Here is a 24465-nt window from a genome sequence, read left to right on the forward strand (position 1 = left end):
AGCTCACTAACTGCACGCTGTGTTGAGAAGACAGATGTAGGAACATTGAGGGACATTGAGAGGATAGTATAGCAGGAATAATTCCAAAAATATCCGCAGTGTTGCAGTGCTAATCTGCAATATTCTAGACTAGGCTTGGCTATGCTACATGGCTACAGTAAGCAGCCATAGTGACGTAAACCAGCTGCTAAAAGCTTGCTGAACAACACTGAGTATTTTTTATCCCAACTAGTGGTGTACCATATCGTATCGTACACGATAATATCGTAAAATTTTTTAGATATCGTGAGGGATATTATACCCTAAAATATCGAGCCAAATCACCCATCCCATTTCCCATTATATATATACTAGAGACAGATTATATCTGTCCAGTATAATTTATTTTACTTTAATCCTGGGTATATAGAAATATTTGGAGTGCATTATTATTATTATCATGACATTATTATCATTATCATGTCATTCATCATTGATTCTGTTACAAATCTGATAAAATTCTTGTATTTTTTTAATATCTCACTTAGCGATGTGCAGTATTATATTGTATGTAATAATAGGCCCGATAGGCCCGATTACCAATCACTGCAAACATTTCATTCTTAACCTCCATTCACAGCACTGTAGGCCGTTCAAAACGGGAGCATCCAATTATGAATAACATTCTAATCCACTTTCAATTTAGCCTGAATTTCCCCTCTCCTGGGTTTTCAGAGGCTTCACTGTGAGCGCATCTGTGACTGAACTTTAAGTGACTCTTCGCAGGAGCTGGATAATCAGAGTTGTGTGAGGTTAAAGCGTCCGCTCCGCTCCGGTGCAGCCTGCCAGCAAGACTCGACCCAACCAAAGCTGAGTCAGGACTTCTGGCCAAAAGAGCCTGTGGAGTTGCTGGCACCTCACCGCTACCACATAAAACACAAATGGCCACCCAGCCAATGTGCATGCCAACACCCCGTTCAGGAGCCAACTCTTTCCCATGTACAGACTCTGATCTAACCCAACAGCAATGCAAAAGGTTGAAGGAAGCTTTGAGAAAACGTCAGGTGAAGAGACTTCAGCAGTTTAAGATTTAGATTACATAAAAGAGACAAAAATTAAACAATAAAAGCAAGATCCTCTAAACATTTCTTTGCTTTTTAATAAGGTTTAAAGTTATTGTCATGTTGGTTTTAGGACAATAATACCTTTCATTATACCACAGTTGCACCACAACATACCTTTCATTATACCACAGTTACTACCTGCAATGTGAACAGTGCAGCTACAAACAGAGCAGCAATGGAACTATTTTATCTCGTGGAGTGTTTACAACTAAACAGATCGTATTTTATCGACCTCTTTAACTCAAAATCTTTCAATAAACAGCAATAATGCAACTGAAGTATAATCGCAATAATACACTCGAGGTTCGTGCTATATTGGCACTGCTGTGCTGATCTACGCATCTCAGACTCATGCCTACGAATAGAAATAAAATGAACTTTAGGAGGTATAATTTGTATTTTTTTGTATAAAAACAGGAAATCTGAATGGAGAAATTCAATTTTGGAATTGGAAAAAAATGAAAAAACAAACAAAAAAAAAACACTACACTAATATTAAGAATAATTACTATTAAGTCAGCAGACCTTATAGTGAACTTGTTATAACTGTATTTTCAGGAAAAAAACGATATTCAAACAAACATAAATCAAGCGATTTTTTTTACTGTTCGGAATAAAATTCTAATGCAAAAGAGATTATCCAACCTCTATGCCTACAGTTTCACCATGCATACAGTACAGTCCCAGCTATAAAGAATGCTGTTGGTTAAAATCAAAAATTGTATTTACAGCTTGTGACATTTTTATGAACTTTGGGAAAGATATGTAATTTAAAGGCCAAGTAATGTCTTTTTTATTGAAGTTTTTTTTAAGTTTTAAAAGTTTTAAGGATCAGCAGATACCCTTTAAAATAAACTAGATTTAATTTAGCCACAAATCCTTATATTTATGCCAAGAACCAGAGAGAACCCATACGACTTCAGGGCTGCTGGCTTGTCTGATTCTATCATTCATCTAGTCTGTAGGCAGGATGGTATTCAGGTCATCAAGTTAATTTCTTTCCAGATAGTTCACTTGGGATGTAGGCTTTAACAGATTTTGCTTGTGGATTTAACCATAATCCTATAATTTATTGTAAATAAAGTGGATATGTTTGTATTGTATTCATGGCAACCCCTCCCTGATTCATATCCGATATTTAGTTTGGGCTGTTCGGACAATCTGTATAATGTGACCCATCTCTAACAGCTGTCTGAACAGTGTGCACTGTGTAAGTGACACGCATGAGCAAAAGAGCAAAGCTTCACATTCAGTTTCACTTTAATCCTCACCAAAATCTTAAAAGCTATGAATGAGTTCAGACTGCAGCTGGATTTATTACTAAGAATTCACTCAAGTCTCGTGGAAAACAAACACATTATTCAAACATGGGCAGGTTTTTTTTTTTTTTTTCCTTTGATACTGCGACGATCTGTTCAGCTAATTCATGAGGAATACCTCACAGCTGAGACAGCCGACTTATATTATTATATTACTGAAACAGAGACATCACTGGTTTTCCCACCAATTAAGTCCCCAAATCATAGCTGCTGTCTTCTCACGCTCACTTTCCCTTCTCCTTGCGGCCTTTTTTTTTTTATCTCTCCTTGACATAGAAGACAGAGTCACATTTCTGCCAATCGGATATGTATCATGTTTTAATTACACATATAGAAGTGACCCAAATCGGAAATTGAAAATGTCAGATTCAATGTGATTTTGCTGTTTACACTGTCACCCAAATGACACAAAAAATCAGATTTGGGCGCTATTTAGCTGCTTTGCAAATGTAGCTTAAGACTTTAGAGATGATCAGGAGCTCGCTGGTTCAAATCCTGTTCATGTAGCTTGCCATCGGCAATGCTGCATCAGCAGCAGTTCAAAAAGGGGCGGTGGCTGACTTCACATGTATCGGGGGAGGCATGAGTTAGTCTTCACCCCTCTTGTGTTGGGGCATTACTGGTGATAAGGGGGAGTCCTAATTAGTCGGTTGGGTAATCGGCCTTTCAAAAAGTTGGGGTTAAAAAAAAACTTCAGAGATTTTTTTTGGATTGTGGAATTGTGTAAACACACGTTTAAATCAACTCTGAAGTTGGATTTTTACTTCTTTCAAATTGTGTGCAAAATCCAAGTTCAGAGTTGATTTTAACATGTGTTTGAATAATTTCCACAATCCAAAAGAAATCTCTGAAGTCTTTTTTTATGTAAATGGGCACAATGTGACACAAATGTTGTGAACTAAGCAAACCACTGTGCCATTTTACAGTATTAACAGTGTTCTTTAGTGTAGGTTTCACAGAATTAAAAAATGTTAGATATTGCTTATCATAATAATGCTTATTATAGTAACATATGTTTTTTTTCTAATATGTTATGTGCTTGCTCATCACGTATGGTATACACATCCCTTCTTAAAAGTACTGAAAGTACAGGCAGTAAGCTGGAATAGCTGACCTTGTACGTGCTGAAGCCCTGTCAACACCCCTAATGCTCGGGACATCAATTAGCGACACCTATGCAGCGAAAGCAGACTTCCTACAGGGGTCAGGCATGTCTGCTGAGGTGTGATAGCCACACTAGGCACTTGAAGTAAAGTGACCCTCACAGTGATGAAAGACAGTGACGCATGTTCAGGCAGAAACCTCAGGTATACACAGTACGGGTGAACAATATGAGGAGATGCTATTATTACATTGCTTACCTATGCATTATCACTTTTCTGGGTACATCAAATTAATCAATAATCAAAATAATCAACATATGCAGTAAACAATCTCTTGTAGTTACCAACACAATAATATTGTGTATCCCTAATATCTATCTAATATTCAATGGTCAGGCATAACATTACAATGATGGCACGAGCTGCCATCTCCCAGATAACAAGCCTATGTGGGGCCTGTATGAGGAGCTCAATATGACCAAGAAAGTTTTGTCCACAGGTTCCATGTGGGCCCCACATATGGATACTAGTGATAAACACCATCAGGGTTGTGCACTCTACATGGGGCCTAGATGGGACCCATTTGAGATGAAAGTGGCCTGTATTAATATGTTAATCCTGTGGGATCCCCACATGAGCAAGTAGGCTGAATTAGTAAAGTTTAAAGGGTTTTGTTTCTACTGAATGTTTGAAACTTATAATAAATAAAAAACAACATTTGTTTTGTTGCAGTAGTTTATTTTTTAAATTAAGATAAAAAATCTTTGTTTTTTTAATATTGCCAAGAAAATTGTTATTGTAAAAATACCTTGAAATATTGTGACTTTTTTAGGGCCATATTACCCACCCCCAACAGTTATTCATACTAACAAATCATACTAACAAATCAGAACCTTTCATTATAGAGGAAGAGCTCTAAGCTAAGCAGCTACATGCAGTTGTGTTCATACAGCAGACTAAAGTGCTTATCAAGTGAAACACAATCTCAGCTTCCAGTATGTTCCAGTATTTATAGCTGTAGAGTAAAACTCTTACGAAGGATTTAGTTATTTGAGGATCCCTTGACTGACAAATGATAAGGCCCAAATTGGAGATTCAGCATCTATACACAGAGCATCTGTGATTAATCCTGGGGTCTGGCAGGGTTACACTTCCTGGTGTAAAGAGGATATCACTGTCTTCGGGGTAAAATGATACCAAATGAAGGCTGGGGCTCAGAACTGCACCATTTAGCATGAAGCTCCAATCTGCAAATTACTGAAATTACTGACATCTTTACCAAAGAGCACGTTTTAAAAAAGACATTTCCCACAACTTTTTGGACTCCGGTGCTACAGAGGCTGTAACTCTGTCTATTCTGTCCTTTTCCCAGCAAATCTCTGCAGTAAAAGAGGATCTAGTTTCGCGTTAATTTATGTCTGGACTATGTCTGCGCACATTAGTCCGTGCTTATCACAGCTTATTCGACTAGATTTCTAAAAGCACCACTCCGCAAAAAAAAACCAAAAACAAACATGAGCCACCAACCAACAGCCAAGGAGAGCGGACCATGCCCACTCCACTGATGACCTGACCCAGATATTAACCCAAGCCTCCAGATGTGTGCTGGCCGCAGGATTACTCCACCACTGCACCAAGCTCCACATGCTTTTTTTAATGAGGGATCCCAAAATGACCCGGGAGCCTAAAACTCCCTGTAAAGCCTTTTGATGCTCCCTCTCTCTTTCGCCCTTTCTCTCTTTCACTCCCGCGTCCTTGGGAGAGGGTCAAACCAGTGCAGACAACAACTCGGAAATATTTGGAAAAATACACACACTGCATAAGAACATACACTTGTGGTCAAGTTGGAACAGCAGAAGGTTGAAAATTATACTACTAGGCCTATACCAAAAACACTGACTGAAATATAATTTGCAATAATTTGCAACTTCTAAAAGAAGTAGTTTTTATACATTTAAATAACAGCTTCAAAATTATTGTGATTTTTGTATCAAAGACAATGGTGTTTCTATCACTACAATTTTGGGCTTGCCACACTGATAACTGCACTATGTGTATTTGCTGAAGCACTAGGACTGCATAATTCTACATAATCTATATATTTCAATCAATTAATTAATCAATCAACCTTTATTTCCTCTCGGAAATACATTGAGGGTAACCCTCATTTTCAGTGTAGCCGAGCCTGTACAAAAGTAAAGAGACTGAAATATAAATTTAAATTAATAATTCAGAATAAAAGGAAATGCAGACAGGCTAAAATGTAAGCAATAAAACCAAGAGATAAATAGAAATAATACAATATAAACACAGCTAAAGAAACAGAGGACTAAAACTACACTATAATTATAAAAAAGTAAATGATGGAAATAAAATAAACAATAATAAGAAGAAATAAGTTAAAAAAGTATAAAAACCAGTAATAAAATAAATAAAAGGATGAACATATTAAAATAAATAAAATAAAAGGGCTAAAAGGTAAAACATAAAAATAGACAAATAAAAAGACAAAATAAAATAAAGAAAAAGGTAAAAGAAAAAAATTCAGCTAAAATTGTTACAGGCTGTATGAAGATGGTTAAATATTAAAAGTTTAAAATGATTTAGTGACACCATTGAGCTGAGTTGTAGAGTTTCCTATAGTAAATTCCAGCTCACTGATGCACTGTAGCTAAAAGCTACAGTGTAAAATCCTGTACTATTACTTGTTATTACTGCGTTGGTATACATACGTCTTTCACTTTCAGCTGTCAGCACTCTATCTTTTAGCTTGCCCAGAAATGCATCTGTAAAATGTATTGTTTAGTAATAGCTTAAAGTTCATTTCCACTTCTTGACTCTGGGGGCAGCCCAGGAGCAAGAAATATCAATTCTCACATACTGTTGCTGGACAATAATTTAAACCGATATTTGCTGACGTATTTATAGTATGCCAAAAAAGGATCAAGCATTGCTGGCTGTGTTACTACGATTGGCTAATCCACTGATTTAACATCCATTTATACTAGGATGTCTAGTCTCTCTCTGTAAGTTATAAATGTGTATATCGATTTTCGCCATCAGCACAGAATTCCCACACCGGTGTATCCCTAAAATGTTCTCCTAAAAATGCTGAGATCCAATGCATGAACAGATAATGTAAATTCCAAAAACTTCTCGAACCTCGACCCAGTCATCAGCAACCATGGGCTCCTCTAAGCAGCCGTCTAGCACTCTGAAAACTTAAAAAATTGAAGCCCATGAATAAAAAAAAATAGCAAACGCATATAAGGTAAATGTTTTTCTTAGTTCATAAAGAAATGGCAATTAGATGGAATGGAAAAGGTCAAGTTGAGGTCTGGAAAAACAAGAAATGTTTTAAGGAAACTTCTCAGAAAATGGTTAAAAACCTCAGAGCTCAGAGAAAAAGTTAAAAATCTTAAATATTTGACTGCAAAAGACTTTTATGAGGATTTAGGGATTTTTCCACTGGTTGTGTATGAACTTCCTGTTTTGACTGTGTGCTTTTTCTTCTTTTTTTCCTTATGAATCTGCCTGTGGTATGCCTGCCTGTTGCTTGACCCCTGCCTGTTTCATGCAATCTGAGTATTGCATTAACCCAAATAAAGCCACCCTGTGATTGCAGGCAGCCTCACATCTCCTTGTGTTACAACAATACAATAACAATGAGAGCTTATTGACCGGCTTTTTTCTTTTTACAACACTGTGCAGAAAGAATGCTGCCCAGTGTGCATAAAATGTTGGGCTCCTCACCAACAGAACTGCGAATAAAACAAATCTCTTTTGCAGAAAATAAATCTTAACATATTTATGCTGGACAGATAAAATTATAGAAACATATTTAACCATATTCTTCCATTTCTCTCCTGTCTACTGCTTTTTATCTGCTTCTTATGTTTATTATTTTATTCATGGTCATTTTCTCATCTGTTTCTCTCTCTTTCTCTCTCTGCCCTCGATATGAAGGTCACATTTGTTTTGGTCGCCAGAGTTTGAAGCTGAGGTAAGGAATGACTCAAAGGAAAAAGGGAGTGAATAAACCTGAACTCTCTGTTTGTTTCTTTTTTCTCTCTTCAGTGCTGATGTATTGTGTTATAGTCAAGAGTTTAGCACAGAAGTTTAATCTGGACTTTCTTCACTGGACCTTTAATAAAAGGCAGCGGTACTGTTTATTAAACCTTTACAACCGAAAAAATGTTATTTGAAGGAATAAATAATTTTCTATCCTGAATACATAAAATATCACAGTGATCACTCCTAGGGTCCAGCCAAACTGTACCCAGATAAAAAGTGGACAAATATAAATAAAATGCAACTTTATTTGCATTTTTATTTTTATGATTTTATTTATATAAAATCTTTTAGATTGTAATTTTGCACAAAATGTGCACATAACTATAAGCTTTGCTTTGAGCACAACCATAATATATAATACAGTGAGTAATACAACAGAATTTTACACAAATATGACCTCAGTTCCTCAGCGTTACATAGTCATCAGTAAAGCAGCAGTGTCCTGACTTAGAGAGACAATGATGAAGATGTTTTCTCCCTATAACAAGTTAGAGCACCATCAAGGTAATTATAAAGCTCTTATGGTGGTACAATTACTAAATAATGTTGCTGTAATTGATGTAAAACTATCAGGTCAATGAGCAAAAAATTATCCAGTCAGTATGAGCTGATACTCAAAGTTTTAACAGGGGTATGGGAAAATAAATAATGTATCGTGCCCTTTATATTTTGTACCCTCCAATCTCAGCAATACTACTGCTGACTATGTCTATACCTGGCAAACCTGAGTATGGAAATGGGACGGGGGGAATGACAGTGATCAGATTTGAAGGTTACATCCCACACAGATTTATCTGATGCACTGCACAGTTCAAATAAGAAAATACTGGCTGAAGCTCTGCTGACAAGAGCTGCTAGTGTTACTATAAACTTACTATGTTTTCTTAATATCTGATGATACACTGCCTGGACAAAAAAAAAGTTGCCACCAAAAAAAAGGTCACAGGTCATTAGACTGCCTTTAGCTTTGACTACAGCACGCATTCACTATGTTATTGTTTCAAAAATCTTCTGCAATGTCACAAAATTTATTTCAATCCAGTGTTACATTAATTTTGGTAAATATCTTGCATTGATGATGGTAGAGTCTGACCGCTGCACAAAGTCTTCTCCAGCACATCCCAAAGATTCTCAATGAGGATAAGATCTGGACTCTGTGGTGAACAATCCATGTGTAAAAATGATCATCTCATCCTCTCTAAACCACTATTTCACAATTACAGCACAATTAATTCTGGCATTGTCATCTTGCAATATACCCGTGCCATCAGGGAAGAAAAAATCCATTAATCTGGTCTACATTCAGTATGTTCAGGTGGTCAGCTGACCTCATTCTTTAAGCACATACTGTTGCTGAACCTAGACCTGCAGACCAACTGCAGCAACCCCAGATCATTTGCTCAGTTAAATCCAGGTGACGACTTTGTTTTTGGCCAGACAGTGTACATCCTGATCATGTTATAAATATCTACATAAAATATAATCTATAATGGTCTTTTAAGGGACATATTAGTACATATTAGTTTTGCATTTGTTTTTCCTACTTGTTTTCTGAAAAAAAAAGAAAACAAGTTCATATTCATAAAGTTTTAAAGAGTTCAGAAATTAATATTTGGTGTAATAACCCTGATTTTTAATCACAGTTTTCCTGCATCTTGGCATGTTCTCCTCCACCAGTCTTACACACTGCTTTATGCCACTCCTGGTGTAAATATTCAAGCAGTTTAGCTTGGTTTGATGGCTTGTGACCATCCATCTTCCTCTTGATTATATTCCAGAGTTTTTCAATTTGGTAAAATCAAAGAAACTAAATAATTTCCCAGAGCTGTATATATATATATATATATATATATATATATATATATATATATATATATTCCTTAAGGACAGTGTAGAGAGCACAGCAAGGTGCATGCTGCAGCTTTGACCACTTTAAGGTCATCGAGCTACAGATCCTCAAAAAACCCTTATCCATAAAGCCTGAGGTGGCACGCACTTGTTCAGCACTTGTTCAGCACAGCTGCACGTGCATGTCAGTACATTTTCAGGATTCAGCTTGGTGTTGCATTAGAAAAAAAAACTTGCTATACTTCCAAACGTCCATAAAAAGCACCAGTCACGACCTGATCCTTGCTAAAGCTCCCTGTTAGGAGAGAATTTAACTCTTTGTGTGCAACAATGCAGCTATTGTAGCCAATGCATTCTTGTAAGCCGTCCAATTTCAGAGAGGGGCACTCTGGCCGGGGCTGCAAGTTCCACAAAAACTTGCTTTTCCGGAGCTTTTCTGCACGTCTGCTCGGACTCCGCTATCTTTACTGAAAATAACCGAGTCCAGGAGGAAGTACAGCATGTTTATGGGGCCTAGCTAAGTCAAGGAAATGTGTAAAAGCTGAAGAACCCGAGGCTAAAGTTGATTTAACGCTCGACTTTGCTGTTCCACCTCAGGACGCCAGACACACGAGGCTGAAGTTGGTTTGATATTCGCAGCTCCAGATTCGTTTGGCTCGATATTCGCAGCCTCGTATTCCCCGGCTGAAGTTGGTTTGATATTCGCAGCTGCCGCTTCACTGAACCACCGTGAACTAAAGGGAGCGTTCACAAACACCCGCTGTTTATATTAAACACCTCACAGATCAACACTGAAGGAGATAGAATGAAGAAAAGCAGTACATCTGTTTATTAACAATGTAAATATACAATATATTATTAAATATAATTTTGTATATTGTAAAATATTTATTTTAATTACTGAATGTATAATTATATATTACAATAAATAATTAAATATATATTTAATAAAATTATATTTTAAAAGCCATTGCGCTCAAAAAATATGAGGCAGATGTTCAAGTGTGATTTTGAAGAACTTTTTCATGTTGGGCCAGACCAAATACACATGATCTGAAGAGTACTAGTCTTCTACTTTAAGAAAAACCTGGAATTAGCCTGGCCCAAGCTGATTTTATACTTTAAAATGAACTGGCAACATGGAATACAGATCCATAAAGCACAATTTTTTTATGTAAAGCTGATGTTCCAGTGTGATTTTGAAGGACTTTTTCATCTTGGGCCAGACCAAATACACATGATCTGAAGAGTACTAGTCTTCTACTTTAAGGAAAACCTGGAATTAGCCTGGCCCGAGCTGATTTTATACTTTAAAATTAACTGGCAACATGGAATACCGATCCATAATGCACAAAAAATTGAATATAAAGCTGATGTTCTAGTGTGATTTTGAAGGACTTTTTCATATTGGGCCAGACCAAATACACATGATCTAAAGAGTACTAGTCTTCTACTTTAAGGAAAACCTGGAAATAGCCTGGCCCAAGCTGATTTTATACTTTAAAATTAACTGGCAACATGGAATACCGATCCATAATGCACAATTGTTTTTATGTAAAGCTGATGTTCTAGTGTGATTTTGAAGGACTTTTTAATCTTGGGCCAGACCAAATAGACATGATCTAAAGAGTACTAGTCTTCTACTTTAGGGAAAGCCTGGAATTAGCCTGGCCCAAGCTGATTTTATACTTTAAAATTAACTGGCAACATGGCATACCGATCCATAAGGCAGAAAAAAGTTTAATTTAAAGCTGATGTTCTAGTGTGATTTTCAAGGACTTTGTAATCTTGGGCCAGACCAAATACACATGATCTGAAGAGTACTAGTCTTCTACTTTAAGAAAAACCTGGAATTAGCCTGGCCCGAGCTGATTTTATACTTTAAAATTAACTGGCAACATGGAATAACGATCCATAATGCACAAAGAAATTGAATATAAAGCTGATGTTCTAGTGTGATTTTGAAGGACTTTTTAATCTTGGGCCAGAACAAATAAACATGATCTGAAGAGAACTAGTCTTCTTCTTTAAGGAAAACCTGGAATTAGCCTGGCCCGAGCTGATTTTATACTTTAAAATTAACTGGCAACATAGCATACCGATCCATAATGCACAATTTTTTTTATGTAAAGCTGATGTTCCAGTGTGATTTTGAAGGACTTTTTCATATTGGGCCAGACCAAATACACATGATCTAAAGAGTACTAGTCTTCTACTTTAGGGAAAGCCTGGAAATAGCCTGGCCCAAGCTGATTTTATACTTTAAAATGAACTGGCAACATGGAATACCGATCCATAATGCACAAAAAATTGAATATAAAGCTGATGTTCTAGTGTGATTTTGAAGGACTTTTTAATCTTGGGCCAGACCAAATACACATGATCTAAAGAGTACTAGTCTTCTACTTTGAGGAAAACCTGGAAATAGCCTGGCCCAAGCTGATTTTATACTTTAAAATTAACTGGCAACATGGAATACCGATCCATAATGCACAATTGTTTTTATGTAAAGCTGATGTTCTAGTGTGATTTTGAAGGACTTTTTCATCTTGGGCCAGACCAAATAGACATGATCTAAAGAGTACTAGTCTTCTACTTTAGGGAAAGCCTGGAATTAGCCTGGCCTAAGCTGATTTTATACTTTAAAATTAACTGGCAACATGGCATACCGATCCATAAGGCAGAAAAAAGTTTAATTTAAAGCTGATGTTCTAGTGTGATTTTCAAGGACTTTTTAATCTTGGGCCAGACCAAATACACATGAACTGAAGAGTACTAGTGTTCTACTTTAAGAAAAACCTGGAATTAGCCTGGCCCGAGCTGATTTTATACTTTAAAATTAACTGGCAACATGGAATACCGATCCATAAAGCACAATTTTTTTATGTAAAGCTGATGTTCCAGTGTGATTTTGAAGGACTTTTTCATCTTGGGCCAGAACAAATACACATGATCTGAAGAGTACTAGTCCTCTTCTTTAAGGAAAACCTGGAATTAGCCTGGCCCGAGCTGATTTTATACTTTAAAATTAACTGGCAACATGGAATAACGATCCATAATGCACAAAAAAAATTAATATAAAGCTGATGTTCTAGTGTGATTTTGAAGGACTTTTTAATCTTGGGCCGGAACAAATACACATGATCTGAAGAGAACTAGTCTTCTACTTTAAGGAAAACCTGGAAATAGCCTGGCCCAAGCTGATTTTATACTTTAAAATGAACTGGCAACATGGAATAACGATCCATAATGCACAAAGAAATTGAATATAAAGCTGATGTTCTAGTGTGATTTTGAAGGACTTTTTAATCTTGGGCCAGAACAAATACTCATGATCTGAAGAGAACTAGTCTTCTTCTTTAAGGAAAACCTGGAATTAGCCTGGCCCGAGCTGATTTTATACTTTAAAATGAACTGGCAACATGGAATAACGATCCATAATGCACAAAGAAATTGAATATAAAGCTGATGTTCTAGTGTGATTTTGAAGGACTTTTTAATCTTGGGCTAGAACAAATACACATGATCTGAAGAGAACTAGTCTTCTACTTTAAGGAAAACCTGGAATTAGCCTGGCCCAAGCTGAATTTATACTTTAAAATGAACTGGCAACATGGCATACCAATCCATAAAGCACAATTTTTTATGTAAAGCTGATGTTCCAGTGTGATTTTGAAGGACTTTTTCATCTTGGGCCAGAACAAATACACATGATCTGAAGAGTACTAGTCTTCTTCTTTAAGGAAAACCTGGAATTAGCCTGGCCCAAGCTGATTTTATACTTTAAAATTAACTGGCAACATGGCCTACCGATCCATAATGCACAAAAAAATTTAATATAAAGCTGATGTTCTAGTGTGATTTTCAAGGACTTTTTCATCTTGGGCCGGAACAAATACACATGATCTAAAGAGTACTAGTCTTCTACTTTAAGGAAAACCTGTTAGTAGCCTGGCCCAAGCTGATTTTATACTTTAAAATGAACTGGCAACATGGTATAACGAGCCATTTTGCACAAAAAAGCCACTGTTCCAGTACAAGTTTGAAGAATTTTTTAATCTTGGGCCAGAACAAATACACATGATCTGAAGACAACTAGTCTTCTACTTTAAGGAAAACCTGGAATTAGCCTGGCCCGAGCTGATTTTATCCTTTAAAATGAACTGGCAACATGGTATAACGACCCATAATGCACATTTTTTTATGTAAAGCTGATGTTCTAGTGTGATTTTGAAGGACTTTTTCATCTTGGGCCAGACCAAATACACATGATCTAAAGAGTACTAGTCTTCTACTTTAAGGAAAGCCTGGAAATAGCCTGGCCCGAGCTGATTTTATACTTTAAAATGAACTGGCAACATGGTATAACGAGCCATTTTGCACAAAAAAGCCACTGTTCCAGTACAAGTTTGAAGAATTTTTTAATCTTGGGCCAGAACAAATACACATGATCTGAAGAGAACTAGTCTTCTACTTTAAGGAAAACCTGGAAATAGCCTGGCCCAAGCTGATTTTATACTTTAAAATGAACTGGCAACATGGAATAACGATCCATAATGCACAAAGAAATTGAATATAAAGCTGATGTTCTAGTGTGATTTTGAAGGACTTTTTAATCTTGGGCCAGAACAAATACTCATGATCTGAAGAGAACTAGTCTTCTTCTTTAAGGAAAACCTGGAATTAGCCTGGCCCGAGCTGATTTTATACTTTAAAATGAACTGGCAACATGGCATACCGATCCATAAAGCACAATTTTTTTATGTAAAGCTGATGTTCCAGTGTGATTTTGAAGGACTTTTTCATCTTGGGCCAGAACAAATACACATGATCTGAAGAGTAATAGTCTTCTTCTTTAAGGAAAACCTGGAATTAGCCTGGCCCGAGCTGATTTTATACTTTAAAATTAACTGGCAACATGGCCTACCGATCCATAATGCACAAAAAAATTTAATATAAAGCTGATGTTCTAGTGTGATTTTCAAGGACTTTTTCATCTTGGGCCAGACCAAATACACATGATCTGAAGAGTACTAGTCTTCTACTTTAAGGAAAACCTGGAATTAGCCTGGCCCGAGCTGATTTTATCCTTTAAAATGAACTGGCAACATGGTATAACGACCCATAATGCACATTTTTTTTATGTAAAGCTGATGTTCTAGTGTGATTTTGAAGGACTTTTTCATCTTGGGCCAGACCAAATACACATGATCTAAAGAGTACTAGTCTTCTACTTTAAGGAAAGCCTGGAAATAGCCTGGCCCAAGCTGATTTTATACTTTAAAATGAACTGGCAACATGGTATAACGAGCCATTTTGCACAAAAAAGCCACTGTTCCAGTACAAGTTTGAAGAATTTTTTAATCTTGGGCCAGAACAAATACACATGATCTGAAGAGAACTAGTCTTCTACTTTAAGGAAAACCTGGAATTAGCCTGGCCCGAGCTGATTTTATACTTTAAAATTAACTGGCAACATGGAATACCGATCCATAATGCACAAAAAATTGAATATAAAGCTGATGTTCTAGTGTGATTTTGAAGGACTTTTTCATATTGGGCCAGACCAAATACACATGATCTAAAGAGTACTAGTCTTCTACTTTAAGGAAAACCTGGAAATAGCCTGGCCCAAGCTGATTTTATACTTTAAAATTAACTGGCAACATGGAATACCGATCCATAATGCACAATTGTTTTTATGTAAAGCTGATGTTCTAGTGTGATTTTGAAGGACTTTTTCATCTTGGGCCAGACCAAATAGACATGATCTAAAGAGTACTAGTCTTCTACTTTAGGGAAAGCCTGGAATTAGCCTGGCCCAAGCTGATTTTATACTTTAAAATTAACTGGCAACATGGCATACCGATCCATAAGGCAGAAAAAAGTTTAATTTAAAGCTGATGTTCTAGTGTGATTTTCAAGGACTTTGTAATCTTGGGCCAGACCAAATACACATGATCTGAAGAGTACTAGTCTTCTACTTTAAGAAAAACCTGGAATTAGCCTGGCCCGAGCTGATTTTATACTTTAAAATTAACTGGCAACATGGAATAACGATCCATAATGCACAAAGAAATTGAATATAAAGCTGATGTTCTAGTGTGATTTTGAAGGACTTTTTAATCTTGGGCCAGAACAAATAAACATGATCTGAAGAGAACTAGTCTTCTTCTTTAAGGAAAACCTGGAATTAGCCTGGCCCGAGCTGATTTTATACTTTAAAATTAACTGGCAACATAGCATACCGATCCATAATGCACAATTTTTTTTATGTAAAGCTGATGTTCCAGTGTGATTTTGAAGGACTTTTTCATATTGGGCCAGACCAAATACACATGATCTAAAGAGTACTAGTCTTCTACTTTAGGGAAAGCCTGGAAATAGCCTGGCCCAAGCTGATTTTATACTTTAAAATGAACTGGCAACATGGAATACCGATCCATAATGCACAAAAAATTGAATATAAAGCTGATGTTCTAGTGTGATTTTGAAGGACTTTTTAATCTTGGGCCAGACCAAATACACATGATCTAAAGAGTACTAGTCTTCTACTTTGAGGAAAACCTGGAAATAGCCTGGCCCAAGCTGATTTTATACTTTAAAATTAACTGGCAACATGGAATACCGATCCATAATGCACAATTGTTTTTATGTAAAGCTGATGTTCTAGTGTGATTTTGAAGGACTTTTTCATCTTGGGCCAGACCAAATAGACATGATCTAAAGAGTACTAGTCTTCTACTTTAGGGAAAGCCTGGAATTAGCCTGGCCTAAGCTGATTTTATACTTTAAAATTAACTGGCAACATGGCATACCGATCCATAAGGCAGAAAAAAGTTTAATTTAAAGCTGATGTTCTAGTGTGATTTTCAAGGACTTTTTAATCTTGGGCCAGACCAAATACACATGAACTGAAGAGTACTAGTGTTCTACTTTAAGAAAAACCTGGAATTAGCCTGGCCCGAGCTGATTTTATACTTTAAAATTAACTGGCAACATGGAATACCGATCCATAAAGCACAATTTTTTTATGTAAAGCTGATGTTCCAGTGTGATTTTGAAGGACTTTTTCATCTTGGGCCAGAACAAATACACATGATCTGAAGAGTACTAGTCCTCTTCTTTAAGGAAAACCTGGAATTAGCCTGGCCCGAGCTGATTTTATACTTTAAAATTAACTGGCAACATGGAATAACGATCCATAATGCACAAAAAAAATTAATATAAAGCTGATGTTCTAGTGTGATTTTGAAGGACTTTTTAATCTTGGGCCGGAACAAATACACATGATCTGAAGAGAACTAGTCTTCTACTTTAAGGAAAACCTGGAAATAGCCTGGCCCAAGCTGATTTTATACTTTAAAATGAACTGGCAACATGGAATAACGATCCATAATGCACAAAGAAATTGAATATAAAGCTGATGTTCTAGTGTGATTTTGAAGGACTTTTTAATCTTGGGCCAGAACAAATACTCATGATCTGAAGAGAACTAGTCTTCTTCTTTAAGGAAAACCTGGAATTAGCCTGGCCCGAGCTGATTTTATACTTTAAAATGAACTGGCAACATGGAATAACGATCCATAATGCACAAAGAAATTGAATATAAAGCTGATGTTCTAGTGTGATTTTGAAGGACTTTTTAATCTTGGGCTAGAACAAATACACATGATCTGAAGAGAACTAGTCTTCTACTTTAAGGAAAACCTGGAATTAGCCTGGCCCAAGCTGAATTTATACTTTAAAATGAACTGGCAACATGGCATACCAATCCATAAAGCACAATTTTTTATGTAAAGCTGATGTTCCAGTGTGATTTTGAAGGACTTTTTCATCTTGGGCCAGAACAAATACACATGATCTGAAGAGTACTAGTCTTCTTCTTTAAGGAAAACCTGGAATTAGCCTGGCCCAAGCTGATTTTATACTTTAAAATTAACTGGCAACATGGCCTACCGATCCATAATGCACAAAAAAATTTAATATAAAGCTGATGTTCTAGTGTGATTTTCAAGGACTTTTTCATCTTGGGCCGGAACAAATACACATGATCTAAAGAGTACTAGTCTTCTACTTTAAGGAAAACCTGTTAGTAGCCTGGCCCAAGCTGATTTTATACTTTAAAATGAACTGGCAACATGGTATAACGAGCCATTTTGCACAAAAAAGCCACTGTTCCAGTACAAGTTTGAAGAATTTTTTAATCTTGGGCCAGAACAAATACACATGATCTGAAGACAACTAGTCTTCTACTTTAAGGAAAACCTGGAATTAGCCTGGCCCGAGCTGATTTTATCCTTTAAAATGAACTGGCAACATGGTATAACGACCCATAATGCACATTTTTTTATGTAAAGCTGATGTTCTAGTGTGATTTTGAAGGACTTTTTCATCTTGGGCCAGACCAAATACACATGATCTAAAGAGTACTAGTCTTCTACTTTAAGGAAAGCCTGGAAATAGCCTGGCCCGAGCTGATTTTATACTTTAAAATGAACTGGCAACATGGTATAACGAGCCATTTTGCACAAAAAAGCCACTGTTCCAGTACAAGTTTGAAGAATTTTTTAATCTTGGGCCAGAACAAATACACATGATCTGAAGAGAACTAGTCTTCTACTTTAAGGAAAACCTGGAAATAGCCTGGCCCAAGCTGATTTTATACTTTAAAATGAACTGGCAACATGGAATAACGATCCATAATGCACAAAGAAATTGAATATAAAGCTGATGTTCTAGTGTGATTTTGAAGGACTTTTTAATCTTGGGCCAGAACAAATACTCATGATCTGAAGAGAACTAGTCTTCTTCTTTAAGGAAAACCTGGAATTAGCCTGGCCCGAGCTGATTTTATACTTTAAAATGAACTGGCAACATGGCATACCGATCCATAAAGCACAATTTTTTTATGTAAAGCTGATGTTCCAGTGTGATTTTGAAGGACTTTTTCATCTTGGGCCAGAACAAATACACATGATCTGAAGAGTAATAGTCTTCTTCTTTAAGGAAAACCTGGAATTAGCCTGGCCCGAGCTGATTTTATACTTTAAAATTAACTGGCAACATGGCCTACCGATCCATAATGCACAAAAAAATTTAATATAAAGCTGATGTTCTAGTGTGATTTTCAAGGACTTTTTCATCTTGGGCCAGACCAAATACACATGATCTGAAGAGTACTAGTCTTCTACTTTAAGGAAAACCTGGAATTAGCCTGGCCCGAGCTGATTTTATCCTTTAAAATGAACTGGCAACATGGTATAACGACCCATAATGCACATTTTTTTTATGTAAAGCTGATGTTCTAGTGTGATTTTGAAGGACTTTTTCATCTTGGGCCAGACCAAATACACATGATCTAAAGAGTACTAGTCTTCTACTTTAAGGAAAGCCTGGAAATAGCCTGGCCCAAGCTGATTTTATACTTTAAAATGAACTGGCAACATGGTATAACGAGCCATTTTGCACAAAAAAGCCACTGTTCCAGTACAAGTTTGAAGAATTTTTTAATCTTGGGCCAGAACAAATACACATGATCTGAAGAGAACTAGTCTTCTACTTTAAGGAAAACCTGGAATTAGCCTGGCCCGAGCTGATTTTATCCTTTAAAATGAATTGGCAACATGACATGAAAGCCATTTTGCACAGAAATAATGAATATAAAGCATTGATTTTGAGAATACCAGAACTCTTCATCTGATGTGTATTTGGTCTGAAAAAAAAGTCCAAAATCATACTGGAATATCAGCTTTAAATAATATTTTTTTTGTGCTGCCATGTTGCCAATTAATTGTGCAGTCTAAAATCAGCTCGGGCCAGGCAAATCCCAAAATTTCCTTAAAGTAGAAGGCTAGTACTCTTTAGATCATGTGTATTTGGTCTGGCCCAAGATGAAAAAGTCCTTCAAAATCACACTAGAACATCAGCTTTATATTCAATTTTTTTGTGCATTATGGATCGGTAGGCCATGTTGCCAGTTCATTTTAAAGTATAAAATCAGCTCGGGCCAGGCTAATTCCAGGTTTTCCTTAAAGAAGAAGACTAGTACTCTTTAGATCATGTGTATTTGTTCTGGCCCAAGATGAAAAAGTCCTTCAATATCACACTGGAACATCAGCTTTACATAAAAAAATTGTGCTTTATGGATCGGTATTCCATGTTGCCAGTTAATTTTAAAGTATAAAATCAGCTTGGGCCAAGCTATTTCCAGGTTTTCCTTAAAGTAGAAGACTAGTACTCTTCAGATCATGTGTATTTGGTCTGGCCCAAGATTAAAAAGTCCTTCAAAATCACACTGGAACATCAGCTTTATATTCAATTTTTTTGTGCCTTATGGATCGGTATACCATGTTGCCAGTTCATTTTAAAGTATAAAATCAGCTCGGGCCAGGCTAATTCCAGGTTTTCCTTAAAGTAGAAGACTAGTTCTCTTCAGATCATGTGTATTTGTTCTGGCCCAAGATTAAAAAGTCCTTCAAAATCACACTAGAACATCAGCTTTATATTCAATTTCTTTGTGCATTATGGATCGGTATTCCATGTTGCCAGTTCATTTTAAAGTATAAAATCAGCTTGAGCCAGGCTAATTCCAGGTTTTCCTTAAAGTAGAAGACTAGTACTCTTTAGATCATGTGTATTTGGTCTGGCCCAAGATTAAAAAGTCCTTCAAAATCACACTAGAACATCAGCTTTATATTAAATTTTTTTGTGCATTATGGATCGGTAGGCCATGTTGCCAGTTAATTTTAAAGTATAAAATCAGCTCGGGCCAGGCTAATTCCAGGTTTTCCTTAAAGTAGAAGACTAGTTCTCTTCAGATCATGTGTATTTGTTCTGGCCCAAGATTAAAAAGTCCTTCAAAATCACACTAGAACATCAGCTTTATATTCAATTTCTTTGTACATTATGGATCGTTATTCCATGTTGCCAGTTCATTTTAAAGTATAAAATCAGCTCAGGCCAGGCTAATTCCAGGTTTTCCTTAAAGTAGAAGACTAGTTCTCTTCAGATCATGTGTATTTGTTCTGGCCCAAGATTAAAAAGTCCTTCAAAATCACACTAGAACATCAGCTTTATATTCAATTTCTTTGTGCATTATGGATCGGTAGGCCATGTTGCCAGTTCATTTAAAAGTATAAAATCAGCTTGGGCCAGGCTATTTCCAGGTTTACCTTAAAGTAGAAGACTAGTACTCTTTAGATCATGTGCATTTGGTCTGGCCCAAGATTAAAAAGTCCTTCAAAATCACGCTAGAACATCAGCTTTATATTCAATTTTTTTGTGCATTATGGATCGGTAGGCCATGTTGCCAGTTAATTTTAAAGTATAAAATCAGCTTGGGCCAGGCTAATTCCAGGCTTTCCATAAAGTAGAAGGCTAGTACTCTTTAGATCATGTGTATTTGGTCTGGCCCAATATGAAAAAGTCCTTCAAAATCACACTGGAACATCAGCTTTACATAAAAAAAATTGTGCATTATGGATCGGTATGCTATGTTGCCAGTTAATTTTAAAGTATAAAATCAGCTCGGGCCAGGCTAATTCCAGGTTTTCCTTAAAGTAGAAGACTAGTTCTCTTCAGATCATGTGTATTTGTTCTGGCCCAAGATGAAAAAGTCCTTGAAAATCACACTAGAACATCAGCTTTATATAAAAATTTTTTGTGCATTATGGATCGGTAGGCCATGTTGCCAGTTCATTTTAAAGTATAAAATCAGCTCGGGCCAGGCTAATTCCAGGTTTTCCTTAAAGAAGAAGACTAGTACTCTTCAGATCATGTGTATTTGTTCTGGCCCAAGATGAAAAAGTCCTTCAAAATCACACTGGAACATCAGCTTTACATAAAAAAATTGTGCTTTATGGATCGGTATGCCATGTTGCCAGTTCATTTTAAAGTATAAAATCAGCTTGGGCCAGGCTAATTCCAGGTTTTTCTTAAAGTAGAAGACTAGTACTCTTCAGATCATGTGTATTTGGTCTGGCCCAACATGAAAAAGTTCTTCAAAATCACACTTGAACATGTGCCTCATATTTTTTGAGCGCAATGGCTTTTAAAATATAATTTTATTAAATATATATTTAATTATTTATTGTAATATATAATTATAAATTCAGTAATTAAAATAAATATTTTACAATATACAAAATTATATTTAATAATATATTGTATATTTACATTGTTAATAAACAGATGTACTGCTTTTCTTCATTCTATCTCCTTCAGTGTTGATCTGTGAGGTGTTTAATATAAACAGCGGGTGTTTGTGAACGCTCCCTTTAGTTCACGGTGGTTCAGTGAAGCGGCAGCTGCGAATATCAAACCAACTTCAGCCGGGGAATACGAGGCTGCGAATATCGAGCCAAACGAATCTGGAGCTGCGAATATCAAACCAACTTCAGCCTCGTGCCAGACACAGTGTAATAATAACTGCTGCTGCTGCACGAATTTTAAGGTGGAACGGAAAATAAAACTGGAATAATGCAGCTCAACCACTAAGAAGAAACTCCAGCTTCACCCAGAGAGAAAAAGAGAAGCTAAAATAAATAAAAAGAGAAAGCAGACAGAGCTCTGAGCTCATCCTTACTGTACCATTTTGATCCGGGCTGTGCTGCTCTTAAGGAGTCCCTGAATAACTCCCTCAGCTCTGGACCTCCGCTCGCCATCCACCCCTCTCCTTCTGTCCTCCAGATTTTCACATTTCTCCAGCGCTTTCTCTCCCCGTCTCTCCTCTCCTTACCCTCCTCAGCCCTCTCTCTCTTTCTCTTTTCGCCCTGCTAGCAGCATTCAGACGGGCAGAAAAATGCAGAGGCTGCTTTTGGAGAAGGAATTGGTGATTGGAGCTCAGGGATCAGATGGGCTTTTTTGTCAGAGGTTTTAAAGGGACATGGCACTGGATTATTTACAGGCTGCCCTTCAGAGCTTCATGTTTTGCAGAAAAACAGCAAACTTAGCTAAACTTGAGGATAATTATCACAACACTCAAAATCATTGGCAGATCTAGGATTTTTCTGAGTAAGGATCTGTCCAAGGAACCACAATATTTATAGAGGGGTACCACCATGTTCAAACACTTGAATATTATACAAAAAAAATCAGCAATCAAAATTTTAAGAATTGAAAGGAAAAAGTAGCCCATATGTTGCAAATTCAAAACAGAAAATATATATAAAATTATTATTTTTTATATACTTGGCTACTTTATTATTCTTTGCAGTTTTTTTATTATTTGTGTTTGGATTTTTTTGTTTGTTTTGTTTTTTGGATTTTGCTACATATTTTTTTTTCTCATATATGTGTATGATCTGTCATTTTGTTTGCAGACTTTATTGTTTTGTGTAAAACCTTTGGCACAAAATGAACTCCATAATTATTTTACATGAATTTTTACTGTGCATAGACAAAATACTCTGGAACACACACAGTCTGTGAGAAAATCCAGCATTTTATACATTTTTAAAACCTTTTTACTTTGTCACAAATACTGTCAGTTCAAAACATCTCTCCTACATAAGATTTAATCATACTGAACATTACTATTCAGCTCATTAGCACCGAAATTAGCATCCACCTATAATCTGATCATTGCTTTCATGCAAAGGACAGATGAGTGACAGGACAGGGGCACTTCAGGAGCCAATCAGATTTCAGCTGGCTCTTAGAACAACCAGTGCTCCAAATGTAAAAATTAAAGATTTTAACTAACGTCTTTCGCGTTAACACTTTGTTGACAATATATATCATTCCAGATATTATTGTGAAAGACGTAAATATATATATATATATATATATATATATATATATATATATATATATATATATATATATATATATATATATATTAAGGCCATTAAATCTCATTGAAATAATGATTTGATATAATAGCATAACAAAACAGGTATACCCTTTTAAAGACAACACAACTTTAATTAATCAAAGATTGGGAAATAATTACTTTTCATACTTTTTTTTCTTCACCTATTGCAGTCCACACTGTGTGTATGGAGTTGCAGTTATTGAAACATTGGTCATTGAATGACTGGCTGAATTACTATTCATTGTTATATATGTGAACAAACACAATATATGTGAAATAAACACAATAGACAATAGAATATAATTATTATCAAATATTATTGAGGTCTTGCATGACCTATATGACCTGTATGTTACATATCTCTTCACCTTATCCTCACCATGCACATGTAGAATGTACTGCGTCAGTTCTGCCCTGCCCTGTCTGTTAAACTTTCTCATGTCTGCAGTATTTACATAAATTATTGTAGTGTTCTAGTTTTTTTTTTTGCACAAATTGTTGCACATTTGCACTTTGTTTTCTACATCGTACTGTTTGTTCCCTGGTTCAGAAAGAACATAATTTCATTCCATTCCGTACTTGTGCTCAAATGGAATGACAATAAAAGCCTCTTGACTTGACTATGCTTTTCTGAGAAGACTGAGGAGATTGTTTAGCTTTTCTAGATGACTTAACTGCATGTTTAATAAAAAAAATCTACAAGTGCAGTTTGATATAGTGAAAAAAATGCAATTTATTCTAGCATTTTTAAAATGTCAAACTATTTGTGCTCGTCTGTTCAAATAAAAAAAATGTAAAATATTTTTGCCATACATGTCATAACACCTACAGGGTTCATCCACGTTTTAACCAATATATTTCCATGAATTTTTCATGACTTTTCCATACCTTTAAGGCAAATTTTAAAACATCAGAGCGGACATAGACAATAAAACCAAAAATCAACTAAAACTATAATTATTATTAATTATAGTAGGTCTAAAATGAAATCAGATAAAATGTTGGCACAATGTTTAACAATAAAATGTGTGTGAGATCCTGAGAGCTTCATTGTTCAGGGCTAAATTACTGCATAATCCTGCACCTACTTCAGAAGGGAAGAAGTATACCCGGTCTGAGCCCACAGAGATGCTGATTTTGGTTTCTACACAAAGCATGCAAGTAAAAAGGTTGCTTGGACAATAAATGTTTATCAAAGAAAG

At 36.1% G+C, this 24465-nt stretch overlaps 1 protein-coding gene across 4 annotated transcripts in view; it reads right to left on the reverse strand.

Annotated features, from left to right (window-relative positions):
- Nucleotides 1–22351, reverse strand: part of zbtb47b (zinc finger and BTB domain containing 47b) — a 68836-nt gene extending 46485 nt beyond the window's left edge. For all 4 annotated transcript variants that reach the window (XM_007249046.3, XM_022682975.2, XM_049485986.1 and 1 more), the window contains exon 1: nucleotides 22039–22351. In XM_007249046.3, the coding sequence (XP_007249108.3) occupies nucleotides 22039–22041 (3 nt within the window). In that variant the 5' untranslated portion in view covers nucleotides 22042–22351. The remainder of the gene's footprint in view (nucleotides 1–22038) is intronic.
- Nucleotides 22352–24465: the final 2114 nt, after the last annotated feature.

This window comes from Astyanax mexicanus, chromosome 1 (assembly GCF_023375975.1).
Source record: "Astyanax mexicanus isolate ESR-SI-001 chromosome 1, AstMex3_surface, whole genome shotgun sequence".
Classification (NCBI taxonomy): Eukaryota; Metazoa; Chordata; class Actinopteri; order Characiformes; family Acestrorhamphidae; genus Astyanax; species Astyanax mexicanus.